Consider the following 15,633-nt stretch of genomic DNA (forward strand, 5'->3'; position numbering starts at 1 on the left):
GACGCTGGTGTCCAGGTACAGAGGGTAGGGTGCCTGGGAGGAGGGTACCAGGAGGGAAGGGCACAAAGAGAGGCTCTTGCCAGGGCCAGGGTAACCGAGGAAGGTCCCCCCCCCCCCCCGCCCGGCAGTGGGCTCTGGCTGGGAGGGACCTTTGGGCAGGCTGGCTCTTCTAGAAGAGTCCAGGATGGACAGAGGGGCCCTGTAGGAGCTTCAAGAAGAGGAACAGTCAGAGAAAGTCTTCCTAAAAGAGAAGGCACTTTGAGAACACCACCTCTATGGGAGCATGAGAGTTAAGATGGCCAGAAAAATTCCAGGCTGGGACAGTACCCCAGCCCTGCCGTGGGCCAGGCCCGAGGCTGGGAGGCTGGAGGGGGTCAGCTGCGGTCCCTGTCCTCAGGCAGAGCACAGGCTGACAAGAGAGACAGTCTTAGAGGCAAAGGCCACACATTGGTCCTGGTGCTGGGCTGGAGGGAGGTGAGGTGCCCGGCTGGCCGATCAGAGGAAGGTGCCTGGGGCCAGTGAGGGGAAGGGAGGGCACTCTGGGCAGAGACCACAGCCCCCTGGGCTGTAGGACTTTCGGTCAGAGAAGGAGAAGCCGGGGTGGCCACGGGGCAGGTGGGTGCGGTGGGGACTGTACTGATCCCACCTGCCCCACCTGCAGGCCCAGTGCAACGGTCGGGAAGCAGAAAGGTGGGGACGGGCACAGCGGGGTCTGAGGCAAGTTGCCCAGGACTCCCCCTCACTTCTTTCTGGCCCTCGTTTGGCCACCAACGTCCCCTGCCTTTGCTTGTCACGCAGGGTTCACTTGAGCCCGGTCATCTTGCCCCCTGGATGCTCGTGGGGGCTCTGAGGGCAGGACACTGATTCCTTGGGCCCAGGTGGCCCCAGGGTTGAGAGGAGCCTCCCCAGGCCTCCTCCTCCGAGAAGAGCTGCCAAGCCCAGGATTTGGCAATGCTCACCTGGCACAGTTGTGAGCAGAGGGCTGGGAAGCTACCGGTGGCCTGGCCGACGACCTGCGGTGTGGCCCTGAGGGCCCGGTGGCTGCTCTGAGCATGTCTGTGTCCTGATCTCCTCTTCTTATGAGGACCCCAGCCAGACTAGGTGAGGGCCCACCCTGAGGACCTCGTGTTACCTTCATTATCTCCAAACACCGTCATATTCTGAGATACTGGGGAGGGGGGCGGTTAGGGCTTTCAGCCTATTAACTTGGGGGACACAGGCCAGCCTGTGACGGTCCTGTTTGTAGGTGAGGTGATAGGACATCTCGAGCCAGCGGGCAGGGCAGTGTAGAAGTCCCCCCGTAACACCCAGCACCACTCTGAGGGGGATCCGGTCGGTGCGTGTCCCCCAGGCGGGGACCACGCGTTGTGACTTCCCTGCCAGCAGCATCACACAGAGTGGGCACCCAGCAGATGGCTGTCGGGTAGGCTGAAGTGAGGGATCCTGGGGCGGACCCAGCTGTCTGCTCCGACCCCTTCCCTTCTTCCCCAGGTCCTCCCCCCCCAGCTCCTGCCTGCTCCCCCTAATCCTGGCCGTTCATTCAAACACGTTCCTTGGGCACCTGCTCTGTGCTGTGCTGGGGCGGGGGGGGGGGGAGAGCTGTCACCACCAGCTCCACCATTTCATGAGCAAATAGATGCCTTTCGGGCTACTTTGAAGTGCCTTTCTGTCATCTGTGAACAATAAGGCCCTGGCAACTACACACGGCCTGACCAAGGGCCTGAGGTGGGGGTGGGAGGAGGGACTCACAGTGTGGGTCCTTCCCCAGGTGGGCTGTGGGGAGAGTGGGCGGGGGGAGGGGGGAGACAAGAACGTAACCAACAACAATGCAAACAGTCAGTCACAGTGATGGAGGCAGGAGGTGGTAGGGACTGCTGGGCCCTCCGGCAGGTGGGAGGCCGGGGTTGTTTCTGGCCAGGCTGGTCAAGGGGTGCTTCGTGGAGCTGGGGGCTTTGGAGCTGGGCCGTGCAGGCCTGGTGGAGTGGGAGGAAGGAAGGTTATGTTGTTAGCTCCCTTACTCCGGAGTCATGTCGTTTCCCGTTCTGCAGGTAGGAAACTGAGTCACAGAGAGGGACAGGCTCCTGCTAGGAGCTCACCTGAACGCTTGCCTCTGACCCTGGCCCACAGGGGCTGCCTCCGCAGGTCGAGAATGCTGGGGTGGACGAAAAAGGGACCCTGAATCTTGCCCCAGGGAGTGCTCCAGGGACCCAGGGTCCCTGGAGGAATGGATAGGAGTTTCCCAGACAGAGGGGAGGCTCCCAGCCCAATCTCCTATAGCCATGTCCTGGTCAGACCTGGGTGGGGAGCTGATAGGGGTACCCCCAACCTGGAGTAAGGGCTTGGGGTTCTGAGGGTTATTCTCTACCTGTCCATTGAGCACTGTACTGTGAGCTTGACAGCTTTGGGTCCTGGGGCGCAGGTCGGGGCAGGTTTCTCCCGGGGGTGGGGCGTGTCCCAGACCCAGGGGCAGGAGCGCTTTGAGTGGGACCCCTCTTCTGCTGCCCTGCCCCGTTGTGTGGTGTGAGTGTGCAGGTGGCGGCGGGGCTCCCTTCAATGACAAAGCCGAGATTCGGAGAAGCTGGGGGCCAGGCCAGAGGCCCAGATTCTGAGGCTGGATAGCACCCCTGGGCATAGGGGGAGCCCCTGCGAGGTGTTGGCAGTCTAGAGGGAGTGCGTGTGCACCCCCACACTGTGGGGTTTCCCGATGGGAGGGGGGTCGCGACTGGCAGCAGTCACCATCTCAGAACCACCGGTGGGCCCCGCGAGTCCCCTGGCTGTCCCGCGCGCGGGCCTCGGGCAGGTGACAGCAGCGTGCGTGCCCGTGCGTGGCTGTACCCGAGGCTTCCGCCCTGACGGAAGCGCGGGAGCGCGTGGCCGCGGCCGAGATTGGCGGGCCTCGGTACGGAAGAGCCGCTGCGCGTGCGCGCGGGCGCAGGTGGCGGGCGCGCACGTGGGCCACCCAAACAAAGGTGGCGCCGCGTGATCGAGCTCGCGCGCGCGCGCGCGGACCCCCCCGGGACAGGCGCATCCCCGTGGGCCCCGGAGGGGGCCGCGCCGGGTGGGGCGGGGAAGCGCGCTGGGCGGGGCCGGGCGCGGGGCGGGGCGGCGTACGGGGCGGGGCGCGGGGCGGGGCGGCGGCTGCGCAGGCCAGGCCGGGGGCGCGCAGACTCCGCGCAGCGGGACGCGAGCGCGCGACCTGGCGCCGCCGCCGCCGCCGCCGCCGCCGCCGCTGCCGCCGCCGCCTCAGCGCTCGTGGCCGGGACCCGCGGGGCCGCCTCCTCCGGGCTCCCCGGCGCCGCTGGGCTCCCGGGCGGGCGGCAGGTGCAGCGCGGCCGGGCGGCTGGCGAGGGGGGCGCCGCGCAGCGGGTGAATGAGAGTTGGCCCCGATCTCCGCGCAGGGTAAGCGGCGCGCGCGCGGACGCCCACACGGACCTCGCGGACACACAGACACGCTCCGGGCACGGGCCGGCCGAGACACGACCCGGCCCGCTCGGCCACGCTCATCCCCGCGCCCCGGGCCGGCGCCCCTGCGGGAAGGGCCCCGCGCGGGCGCGCCCCGCTCACACGCCCCCAGGTCCCGCGCGGCTCCGGAGCGCGCGTCACGGCCACCCACCTCCCCCCCCCGCCCCCTGCGCGCGCCCCGCGGCTCCCGGACGGCCTGGGAGAGGAGGACGTCTAGGGGGCGCGGGGCCCGGGCTGGGGTGCTGCTGGTCGCCAGGTCTGGGGTCGCTGAGGCCAGGTGGGGACAGGGAGGTCGTCCTCCGACCCACTCCCTGGGCGCACAGGGGAGGAGGTGGGAGCCCTCGACCCCGGCGGTACGTGCGACCCCAGAAACGACCCCACCAAAAAGTTGTGGCCACTCGCCCCCTCCCTACGCCCCTCTTTCTGCCCTGTTTACTCTCCCTTTGTTTGTGACTTCTAGCTAGTGGGGCTCTGCTGGGACCCAGGGCCGCCTGCAGGCCAGGAGGTGGAGTGTAGTGTGGCGGCCCCCAGCCTGGGGTCCCCACCGCTCAGAACTGGGCCGGCACCCCTGTCCAGGCCTACAACTGGGGAGGAAGGAGAGCCAGAGACGGGCGGGCCGGCGCACCTGCCCCTGACAGTGGATCTGTGGTGGGAGGAGCAGCAGGCCCCACAGGCTTGGAGACCTCAGTGGAGCCCCCCCCCCCCAAGCCATGTTCATCTCGGGCCTGCTGCCAGCCCCAAATTTCCAGAGGCAGGGAAAATTCAGCTCTGGGGAGATCTTTTGCGGGATGGGGTTCTCTTCTTGCCTTCCTTGTGCAGGTTGGGGAGGCAATACAGAGTTCTGAGCCTCTCCCACACACAAAATTTGAGGCTTGCTGAGTCTCATCCCCCATAGTGGCCCAGCTCTGGAGGTTGTTTTAAGTCTGGGCCTGGCGGGATGGAAAGGGACAGGGCTACATGGTAGTTAACAGAGGACTTTGGAGTCTTTCCATGGTGCACCTGCTCCATGACCTTGGGCAAGAAGGCTTTGAGCCTCCCTGTGCCTCAGTTTTCCCCCCCCTCCAGTAAAGGGAGAGGGGGGCTGGTAAGAGGATTCGATGAGGTGATGCAGGCCTCTCACTGGCCAGGCACACCCAGGGCAGAGATCAGGACACCCGGGTGAGGCTGGCAGTGCCCTCTGCCCCCAAGCAGCCACAACTCCTCTGACTGTCCCACTTGTCTCCCGGACCCGTTCGAGGACGCACTGTCCGGCTGGGTGAGTGTGTTCGAGCTGTTGGCCCTGCCTCGTGCTGGGTGGAAGCACATCCCACGGCTGTCACCTGGGACACCTCAGATCCGGGAGCTAGGTAAACCTGGTCCTCCTTCCTGCTGCACACCTGGAAAGCCGTCTGCCAGGTCTAGGGAGGGGGCCTGGCCTGGCTGGCCTTCTCCCTGCCGTGGCCGTGGTGTTGATCCTTCTGTGTACTTTGTGGCCGTCGGGCAGGGGCCTTGAACCTCCACAGCCTGGACGGTGCTGGACTCCTGGCGGGGGCAGGGGATGCCAGCCTGTTCCCAGGGATGGGAGAGGTAGGGGTCTTCAGGGCCTTAGGATGGGGGCCCCCACCTCCTCGGCCCTTCTTCCCTCTCAGCTGCCCTGGCCGGTAGGGTGTGGCTGTCCCAGTGGTGCGGCCTGGGGACGAGCAGGGTCTGTCCTTGGGAACGTCTGTCTGCTTGCACTCGGGAAAGGCATTTCCCGGAAACTGATTGGGGAAAGTTTCAAAGTCGTGGTCAGTTTGCTGTGGCCCTGGGCAGCCCAGTTACTCTGTGTCTTCTACAGAGGCGGGCGGGGAACCCCTCAGGGAGGAAGAACCAGGTGGTCTCTCTCGAGACTGGCGGGCTGCAAGGCCCCCCTCCTCGCCCGCCTCTTATCGGTCAAGTCCAGCCAGGAGTGGGTGTCAGGAGACCGGCGGTTGCCAGCTCCGTGTGACCTCCGCTTTCCCTGCCCTCCCTAGGCCTCACCTTCACCAACTAGAACCGAGGAAGAGAATCAGGCCCGTTTTTCCTGAATCACCATTTTTGCTGTCCAACAGAACAGAATAGAATACTAGCTCAGGCACAATGAGACAAAGTGCTTTCAGATCCCAGCGAGCCCTGTTGCCAGGGGAGGCTCGAGCCTGCAGCCCATCTTCTCGGTAACGGCGACGTTACAGATGTGACAGACGCCAGCACCAAACCCAGGCCGGCCTTGACGGGATCCGTGTAATCGGAGAACAGAGGGCTCCCTTGATGTGTCCACGGTGTGACCCCTGTGAGTGTTGTGCCACGGGGACCCCGTCACCTCGTGGGCCCCGGTGGACCTCTTCCAGCTCTCTACAAATTCTGGTCTGGGTGTTTCCCTCTGGAAGCTCGAGCTGCACCAGCTGTGTGCGGGCATGGGGTTTCCATCCTGGAGCCGTATGCCTCCAGCCAGCTTCTCCTTTCGGGGGTGCTGGTAGGCTTCCCCTCACGTGGGCGCCTGGCCCCTCACCTCTGGTATTTGGCCCTCTTCGCGTCAGGAGGCGGGGGCTCCTGCCTAGTGGCCGTGCTGGGGACCTGAGTGTTCCGGGAGCACCTGTTAGGGCAGAGTGGCCCGGTCACTCCTTCTCTGAGTCTCTGCCTCCTCCCCTTGCGGGCGGCTGCTACATGTTGTCAGGAGGACAGGAGGCCATTTGTGTGCGCTTGCTGCCCTGGGGGAGCTCTGACGGCATCGGGGGATGTGGTGGAGCGTCCCCGTGCCTGAAGAATTTGAAAATGAATCGGGGGAGATGAGACGTGGGCCGTGGAAGTGAGTAGTGGGAGGAATACAGATGTACTTGCTGGGGAAGCAGCTTCTGTTTGCTCAGCACAGACAGGGGTGTCGGTGGGAAGCCGCTCGATGAGGATTTGTCCACTCACATGGCGCTTGAGGGAAGGCCTTTGGGGTGGGGAGCTGAAAGCCTGTTTGCAGGGTCTTTGGGACTGCAGCGGGTTCAGATCTCTTCTCCTTGGCTTTTCGGTGGCATAGCAGCGGGGACTCTCACTGGGTCTCCATCCGGGGCAGAATCCAGCAGATACCCCACGTAGAGAGGGTAAGAGTTCAAGTCCTCGACAGTTAGGTGTGGCTGGTGGACGTGGGAGGAGGCCTGGGTCCCTGAAGGTGATGGTCGTTTAATTTTTTTTTCTTACTGTTTATTTATTTTTTGAGAGGGGTGGGTAGAGAGAGGGAGACACGGAATCCGAAGCAGCTCCAGGCTCCGAGCTGTCAGCACAGAGACCGGCGCGGGGCTCAAACTCACAAAGCCCAAGATCATGACCTGAGCCAAAGTGGACGATTAACCGACTGAGCCACCCAGGCGCCCCAGGTGGTGGTCGTTTAGTGGCTGGTTTGTTTCAGGCCCAGCCTGGCCCAGCCCCGGGTTCGGAGCCGGCTGCCGAGGAAGAAATGTAATCGGTTAACTTGAGAACTCAAAGGCAGGTTGCTCTGACTTCTGTTACAAACAGAGGTGGGGGAAGAAAATGAGGGTTTCCCTAATTAGAGAAAACCATGTTCTTTTGGCCTTTAGTGTCTGCGTGTGGCCTGCGGGGAGGGGTGGGTGGAGACTTTGGGCCCATAATTCTCCTCTAATGACAGTCGCCATCTGAGGGCTATTGTTGAGATTGCTGGGCGTTTGAGTTGTAACTGGGTTGTGATTATGTTTAAGCCCTGTGATCAAAGTCCCCTGTGGTAAAGCCAGAAGACAGGAAGCACTGGCCTATGAAAAAACCAAAAACCATTAGTAACAGTCCGAGAAATCACTCCGTTGTGCCAGACGTTGGCCCAGGTGTTCTCGCCACGTTGTGCCTTGAGGGAAACTAAGGCACGGAGAGGCGGTGGCGCTGGCCTGAGACCCCATTTAGCTAGGTAGCGGAGGGCGGATGGGAGTTTGAGTTGTTTGGCCCCTAAGGCCGTGCTCTTTTGGGGGTTCGTGAGAGACATGTGAGCAGCACGTTTAGGATCAGGGTAGGAAATCTCTGCTCTCAGACACGTGCCAATAGCAAGAGCGTCCCCAGCCCCAGGCCTGACAGCCTTCTGGGCGCTTTATATGATTGACCTTTGTCACAGCCTCTCTGAGGTGCAGGCCACGAGCTGGTGAGTGGCAGAGCCACGTTTGAACCGGTGGTCTCTGTTCCTAACCTACAGCAGGGGGGTTCGGTAGAGAAAAGTTGTGATCCTGCCGTTGTGTGTTCTCGAGCAAGGTGCCTAACCTCCCTGGGCCTCAGCTAGGTCACCTGTAAACGAGGGTGTTGGTGTAGAATATAGAAGCCGGGGGTGGGGGGTTTGAGAGCACACAGGAAGGCCCGGCCAGCTTCTCCACGGAGGAGGGGGGAGCGGTGGGGGTGGGCAGGTGCTCCCCATCTCCGGCACTGGCTGGTGTTGAGTGGCCGTGTTGTGCAGCACTCAGACCGGATCTGGGGGGAAAGGTACGTGACACGGGATGGGAGCCGTATCGCCTCTCTCTCAAGTGGGGCGTGCTCAGAAACTGTAAAGCACTGTGCTCGGTTCCTGCTCCTTCGGGATGAGGGGCAGGGAAGGGCAGGCGTACCCAGAACTCCTGTATGCCCCCAAACCCCGGTTGAGCTGTGGGTGAGAGAAACCAGATGTGTTGGGCACCGTCCAGGGTCCCGGCGGTTGTGGGGGGAACAGCTCACCCTCTCTCGGGGTCGGGTTCCCCCTGATCCGTGGAAGGGGCCCTGCTTCTAGCCCGTCCCCCTGCGGGCAGGGGCTTGGGGCTGTCTGGGGTGAGCACGTGGCTTGAGGAGGCAGGAGTCCCTCCCTGGTCCTGCCAGTATGGCGTGCAGGTGGGGGGCACTTCTGCACCCGCCCTGGGACCGAGAGGCATGCAGCCCCCATTCTGACCCACCCGCCCTCTCGGCCCCCTTCTGCCCATGCTGCCTGCAGGGCTGCTCCAGGGTGGCTGAGCCCTGCGTCTGACACATCCGTGCTCCCTTCCCCTGGCCAGAGAGGCCTCTGATCACTTAGCAGGCCTCACTGCATCCCTCCCGACTCTGTTCTTCCCTCCTCCTGTTGGGTCTGTGAGCTTGGAGAAACGAGTGGGTGGATGGATACGCTCCCCACGGTGAGCCCCGGGCTTGGGCGCCTCGCTCGGCCCTGGGGGGCTGAGGGGGCTCCACGCACAAGGAGCTTCAGTCCTGGGAGCCTGGCTGGGGGAGGCGGGGCTGGGCAGGCAGAGAGGCGTCTGTTTTTGAAATGTCTTTACTGAGGTGCAATTTGCATATCTTACAGGTGCGCGATTCACTTAGGTTTTGCATGTTCACAACATTGCACAACCACCACCACAAGTCAAATTTCCGAGCGTTTCTGTCACCCGGGGATCCTCCCGGGTCCCATAGCAGCTAGTCACTGCTCACCCCCGGCCCCCACCGGGGGTCTGCTCATCTTAGTATGCTGCGTTTCCGTCTGCGTGGCATCATGTAGCTGTGGATCACTCTTCTGAAGCGTGGCCCTGAGTGGCCCCGGACCCCCTTTCTCAGAACCTCAGGGGGCTCAGCTCACCTCACCAGGCACCAGGGGTCTGAGCTCGCAGCCGCCCCCCTGGTTGCTATGGCTGTCTGAGAACGCTTCGAGCTTACCCACTGTGCACCGGGACCTTGAGCCAGTAGCATCCCTGCCTTCTCCAGGAAGCCTTCCTGGCTTTCCCCTTCTCGCGGGGTTAGGACCTCATGGGCCCCTGTGCTAGTCACCCTGCGTGTGCTTGCCTGTTTACCCACCTGCCTCCTGAGCTGCCGGGAGGACAGGGGCCCTGCCTTCCATCATTCTCTGGGGACGGCGTCTGGGAGTGAATGCTTACAGGTGGGGGGTTGTGTGGCCGTGGGTCCACGAGGCTCTCTCCCTGACATCCCCACCGTTTCTGCTCCTTGATGATTATGGTAGGGTCACTTGGCTTTGAAACTTCACTGCTCGTGTCCTCTGGAGCGTCTCAAGGGCAGGGCCTGGTCTGGCTGCGGGTGTCGGGGTGCCCTGCCGAGTGACACCGAGTGACCCATCCCGCCCTGGGCGGCATGTTGGTGGTGGTGGTTTTAATGGACTGTGTTTTGAAAGGTAGTTTTAGGTACGCAGAAGAATTGCGGAGATAACGCAGAGATTTCCACATAATCCTGTCTACGGTTTCTCTTGTTGTTAATGTTAGTTGGTGTGAAAACGTTGTTAGAATTAACGAACCAATGTTGACACATTATTAACTAAAGTCCGCAGTTTACTCAGCCTTCGTTTTTACCCCAAATCTTTTTTCTGTCCCAGGATCCCATCCAGGATATTGTGTAAATTCGTTTTCCTGTCTCTTGAGGCTCGTCCCGGCTGGGAGGGTTTCTCAATTTTTCTTGTTTTTGATGATCCTGAAGCCTTGAGAAGTATTAGGAATACTGTAGGATCCCTCTACATTGGAATGTGTTTAGACAGTTGGAATTTGGGTGTTTTGGACTGGGGTCCCAGTTTGGGAGGAAGCCCACAGGTGAAGGGCCTTCCTCGTCCCGCCCCATCAGGGCGCCTGCTGTCGGCCTGACTGATCCCCGAGGTGTCCGCCTCGGTCACCTGGCTGAGGCTCCCCCACCCCCACCCCTGTCCACGCTGCCCTCTGGGGGGAGCCTGTGTGTGTGGCCCTCTTGGAGGGAGGGGTTCAGCCCCAGCTGCTCCAGGGCCCGGTATCTGCGTACTGTGTTTGGAATCCTCTGCTGGGGGAGACTTGTCTCCAAACCCCATTCACTAATTTATTCGGTCTTTTTTTTTTTTAATTAAAAAACATTTTTAAAAAATTTTATTTATTTGGAGAGAGAGAGAGAGAGAGACAGAGAGAGGAGAGACAGAATCCCAAGCAGGCTCCAGACTGTTGCCCCATGCGGGGCTCGAACTCACGAACTGTGAGATCATTATGATGACCTGAGCTGAAATCAAGAGTCGGATGCGCCTCCGACGGAGCCCCCCCAGGTGTCCCTCGTTCATCAGGGACTCAGACCTGATTTTAGGTTTCGGGTTTCGTACTCTGTTGGGGAGCCTGCTCCAGCTTCGGCCCCACCCGGTGGGGTGCGAGCTCGTCCTCCCTCTCTGGCACACCTGCCCCGCCCCAGCCCTGCGGTCCGCGGGTTCTCCAAGGAGCGGGGTTCCATGCACAGGAGAGGGGGGTAGGGCGCGGGGGCGGGTGCTGGTGCACTTGTGGCCGTGGGATTCGTTGGTCCGCACGCTGGAGATGACAGAGCAGGAGACTCGGGTCCTCTAACTCTGGATGTGCCCACGACTCCAACGACTTCGGCGAGTAACCATCTGTGTCCCTGTTAAGTGAAACGTGAGCTCATCCTGCTGATACAGTCCCCTCGTAACCACGTGGGCCCTTCTGGCCTCCTCCCCTCGCCGATCAAGACGTTTCCGTCCCGCGGTGGGAACCCGGCTCCCCCATTTTGCATCCATTTCCTTAATTGGCCCATTCCAGTCGGCGTGCAGAGCGGGACCAGGATGGCCATCCCGGGCCGTGGGAGGCAGCTCTGGGGGCCTGGATGCGGCCTGCGCGTCCGGCTGCTTCTCCGCGGGGCCGCTGGCGTGCCGTCAGAACTCAGGCTGCAGGGGGCTCACGGCGCGGTGCCTCTCTAAGAAGGCCAGTGGCCTGCAGGGAGGTGGGGGGAGGGGAGCGGGGGCCTCCGGCTGCGCCTGGTCAGCCCGCCCCGCGGGTGCAGGGCACGCAGACTCGGCATCCCTTGGCAATCTGGAAGCGGGGCTCGGTGCACACAGCCCATGAGGAGGAAGGCTGCGGGGGCCCCGTGCAGCTCTTGGGCTGAGATCCCGGTGGGGCCTGGCTCCTCCCCGCGTCTGAACTCACACCTGAGCAGGGGCGGCCCTCGCAAGAGCACCCCTGAGCAGCAGGGCCCCCGAGGGCAGTTTCCTTTCTGGAAACGAGAGACGTGAGGCTCCGTGTTGGCTTCCGTTTCCACGGAGGGTCTGTCTGCACACGTGCGTGCGGGTCTCTTTGGTGGGGAGGAAGGCTCCCCGGAGGAGGAGGAGGAGGGCTGGGCAGGGGGTGGTGCCCTGGAGCGGGGTGCCTGCACGCCCTCTGTGGGGCCAGGCGCCCGGCTCCCAGCGCTCAGTGGGCCCGAGCGCGGCCTCGGGTGGAGGAGTTTCCGAAGAGGGCAGCGGCCGGTGGGGCAGGCTCGGACGAAGGCTGGCACGGTGGCTATCCTCAAGAGAAAACGGGGCAGGACAGCGGGAAGGACACGTAGGGCAGCGAGGGTGACTGTCGCTTGGGGCGGCGCACAGGTGGGCGGGAGCGCCGTGCCCCCACACCATCTGCAGCGTCCCTGTGCCCTTTCCCACGCAGGCTGTTGGGGGCCTCAGAGGAGCCAGTCTTGTTTTCTCGCTCTCGGGAGAGCTCCCGCCGGGGACCTGGGGGGGGGGCTCCGGCCACCTGCCCAGCCCACAGCGTGGTGCCTGTGCTGCGTGCCCCGTCCGTGCCTTCTCACCTGCCGAGAAGGACCTGCTCTGTGGCGGGGAGCGAGGCCGCTGCCTCCAGGAGCACGTGGCGGGAGGGACGAGCGAGGTGGGGGCCGCGGGACAGCAGCCCACCCCGCCTGGGGGTCAGGAGGACCCCTGGCGGGGTGAGAAGGAGCCACAGGAGCCCATTTGGAGGGACACAGGGGATTTAGGCCGAGGAGGAGTGAGGAGGGGCTGTAGGCCGGGCTAGGCCTCCAGCCAGCATTCTGCCCTCCCCTGGGCCCTCTCTGGTGGGGGCCTGTGGGGGCAGCTTACCAAAGGTCAGCTCCGTGCAAGGCTCCTGGAGATCAAGCCGGCACGTGCCCCCATCTGCTGGGGCCGGGCCATGTCGGGGGTGCTGTGGGATGTGTGGCCAGCTGCCTGGGCCTCCCATCTGGACCTTCTCAAAGCTCCTGTCTCCCTGCTGTGGTGTGGGGGCTCCAGTCTCCCCTGGTCCCCTGGGGGGCATCTAAGGAGGCTGGTGGAACTGGCCAGGGGCTCACTGAGTGGGGGCTCTGTGGGGCTGGGGGGGTGCTCTTATGCCCGAGCGGCTCTTCCTGGGAGTGAGGCTCCTGGGGCCTGATGTGGGGCCGGCGTGCCGTGGTCCCGCTGCCTGTGTCTTCCTGCTGGCCTGGCTCCCCCGCTGGGGTCCCCCTCCCAGATCCTTGCTGTGCCACACCTGCATCCCTGCTTCTTTCTGGGTTGACGTTTGTGGGTCTGCTGGGTCCCGTGTGACAGGCACAGTCAGCTCTGCTCTGGGGGTGATGCCGGCCCGGCCTCTGGTCCAAACCTTTATTATCACAAGACTCAGAGCCTCACTCTTAGAAGCACCAGGCTCACCAGCCACCTGCAGGGTTCCCACAAAACCCACACCCCGACGGGGGTGCCCTGTGGCAGCGAGGTGCGTGGATGATCTCACAAACCCCGCGTCCAGGAAGCAGAAGTGTGAGGGTCACATGTGGGGGCGGGGTGGAGGGGTGCCCAGCTGTCCCGAGGGACATCGCCGCCTGGTGCCGGCGGGTTGAGGCTGAGCCGTGCGCCCCTTCCAGGCCCCTGTGGGCGTGTCGTGGGGGCCTTCTGCTGGCGTCAGCACCCAGGTCGGGTGTCCGGGAGCTGCAGCCCCTTTCTCGTTCCATCCAGAGAGGAAGGTCGGAGTCCCTGCTGGACAGGAGGACAGCGCGTGTCTTTCCCCGGCGGTGTGCCCGATGGGCGACCAGGGTGTCATAGGCGGAGCGTAGAGCAGGCGCATCCTGGGTCAGAACGAAGAGAGAGCCTCTATTCAACAGCCCATGCTTGAGATCGCAGGGAGGAGTGTGAATCACGTCGCGAGCGTTCCACGAGGAAGTTTAAGCAAGCGTAAGCATCTGAGTGTGTGCGTGCAGGCACGTGCGAGACGGAGGTGGTGGGCGAGCTGGTGTGGAGGAGGAGGGTAGCGGTAAGGACCCAGAGGTGCTGGACCAGAAGGCAGAAGCGAAGGAGAGAGATTCCCTGTCCTTAGAGCAGGGCCCGGCCCGCCAAACACTGGAGGCTGTGGATAACGTGACTTCGCTGCTGCTGAGCTGGGTGGAGAGGAAGTGAGATGTGACTCAACCAGCAGAAAGCCCTGGGCATCCAGGCTGGGCGGAGCTGCTGGCCGCCCGCGGGTTTGTAGTGAGGACCGGAGGGGAAGGCAAGGCAGGAGGGGCCGTCCGTGTCCCTGCTGGGAGAGCCTAGAGGCAAGGAGTCCGCGGTAGTCAGGAGGGGCCCGGCAGGTGTCGGCGGCAGATGGGCACCACCGCGGGGGTGTGCCCGGGGAGATCAGCCCCAGCAACCCCCGGCCGCTGCCAGACCGGGAGGGAGGCCCAGGAAGCCTCATGAGCGCCTGGCATGGTGGCGGGGGAGTCTGATGGGGGGGGAGCACGAGGTGCCGCTGGGCATCTCCCCGGTGGTGCTGGGAAGGCACAGTGTCGAGAAGGGACGTGGTGGGGCTCCTGGATGTGGAGGTCGGCTAGCGTCTCTGAGAGGCGGGCCCGCCTGGTTCTTGGGAAGCAGGGGATTCATGCTTCTGTCTGCGGGCCGGGCCAGAAAAGGGGAGACGTGGCCTCCCGCCAGCCAGTCTCTCTGCTTTGAAAAGCCCCACGCCTGATCTTCCACAGCTCGTGGCCACCTGCCATGTTCCGGGAGTGGGCACTCTTCAGATGCTCCCGTGGCGGGGAGGTGGGTGGCTGCAGTTCTTGAAACGGCCCCTTCCTCTCCCCAGGGTCCTTCGTCAGGCTCCCGAGCCCCACGCCACTGTCACACAGGCTGGGCTTTGCTCGTCCTGAGAGGAGGGGACAGGCTGGGCAGAGCCTAGCTGTGGCCCAGGCCCGGCTGGTGCTAAAGCCTTTCCTCTGCCCGGGTCACTGCTTCGCTAGGAGGCGTGGGGCTGGTGACTGAGCCTCTCCTCCAGAGCAGAGCTCCTGCTGACCCAGGGCAGGGACCGCAGGTGGGCCACATGCTGGGCGGGGGCTGGGCACACAGCAGGTGCTCCATGAGTGGGGAGGTTTTTCCAGCCTCGCTGGTGCTCCAGAGGAATCCTTCCGGAGCTGCAGCCCTGGTCCCGGGGTTCTTGACTCTCTGGCAGAGTTGCTGCCATCTTTGGGGAGGCCCCGGAGCCTCCTGGGGGAGGGAGTCTTGGATGCCGGGGTCCCCACCTCACGTGGCCCATGCGTGGACAGCATGCTGTCCTGCTGGTCTGGTGGGGGGGCAGGGCACCCCAGGAGAGGGTGAGTGGGTGGGTGACACCCCCCACAACAAACCTGGCTGTGGCCTCGTGGTCCCCACTCTGCAGATGAGTAAGTGGGGTTGGAAAGGTCGTGGTAAGTGGCTGCCCCTGGGACCCGTGCCCTTGGCTGTGTCCCAACTGCCACACCTTTTGGGCTCATTTAGGTGTTTTACAGGGTTGAAGCTGTCCTATTTGTTACCCACTGCGGGCCTCAGGGGGACCCTAAACTCTGCTCTCGGGGTGACCTGCCCTCTTCATGTGTGTGTGTGCCGAGGGCCCGCCGGCTCTGCACGGACCTCCCCAACCCCGTCGGGAAAGCTGGGGTGTCAGATTCTTCCCTGTCACCTGACCCTCCATCAGAGGACGTGGGTCTCCCCCACTGGACCCTGAGCTCCTTGAAGGGGGGGCTCGGGCTCGGGCCATCTTTGCAGGTGCCTGCCGCACCTGGCCAGCGAGCGCTGGGAGGCCAGGGGCCGACCATGATGCTCCCTGCCCTGCCCTTGCTGTCTCACTGGGAGCCAGCGGGGCGGGATCTGCTGGAGGGTGCTGTCTGGGGTCTGGCTCGGTCTCGCTCTGCCCTCTGGAGGCTGAGCCAGCCCAGGGGGCGGTGCCTGGAGCGGAGGCCTGGGGGGCGGAGCGGGGCGGGGCCAGGGAGGCCTCGCTAATCTGGGCCGTCCCTGCCCCTGGAGCCTGTGTCACCGCTTCTGAGAGGGGCGGGAGCTTTGCTGGGGGTGGGGCAGGAACCCTAAAGAACGGGAGGACGGGCACTTGGAGCAGGAAGGCTCGCACAGAAATGCCGCCCGATGGTGGTAACGGGGACTCTGGAGCTTGCCGCGGGGGCCCAGGTCTCACACCCGTGGTCTCCTTCGCTAATGGCCCCATTTGAGAGCTGGAGGGGCCGGCACAGAGAGGTGAGGTG

At 63.6% G+C, this 15,633-nt stretch overlaps 1 protein-coding gene across 3 annotated transcripts in view; it reads left to right on the forward strand.

Annotated features, from left to right (window-relative positions):
* The first annotated feature begins 3,193 nt into the window (after positions 1-3,193).
* The window catches only part of GRAMD4 (GRAM domain containing 4), a 75,086-nt gene continuing 62,646 nt past the window's right edge, over positions 3,194-15,633 (forward strand). Inside the window, exon 1 of one of the 3 annotated variants that reach the window (XM_023257634.2) lies at positions 3,194-3,399. In XM_023257634.2, coding sequence (XP_023113402.2) covers positions 3,371-3,399 — 29 coding nt within the window. In that variant the 5' untranslated portion in view covers positions 3,194-3,370. Of the gene's footprint in view, positions 3,400-13,154; positions 13,328-15,472; positions 15,626-15,633 lie in introns of those variants that run through there. The other 2 variants (XM_045062526.1, XM_045062525.1) reach the window with 2 other exon arrangements.

Source organism: Felis catus, chromosome B4 (genome assembly GCF_018350175.1).
Source record: "Felis catus isolate Fca126 chromosome B4, F.catus_Fca126_mat1.0, whole genome shotgun sequence".
NCBI classification, from domain to species: Eukaryota; Metazoa; Chordata; class Mammalia; order Carnivora; family Felidae; genus Felis; species Felis catus.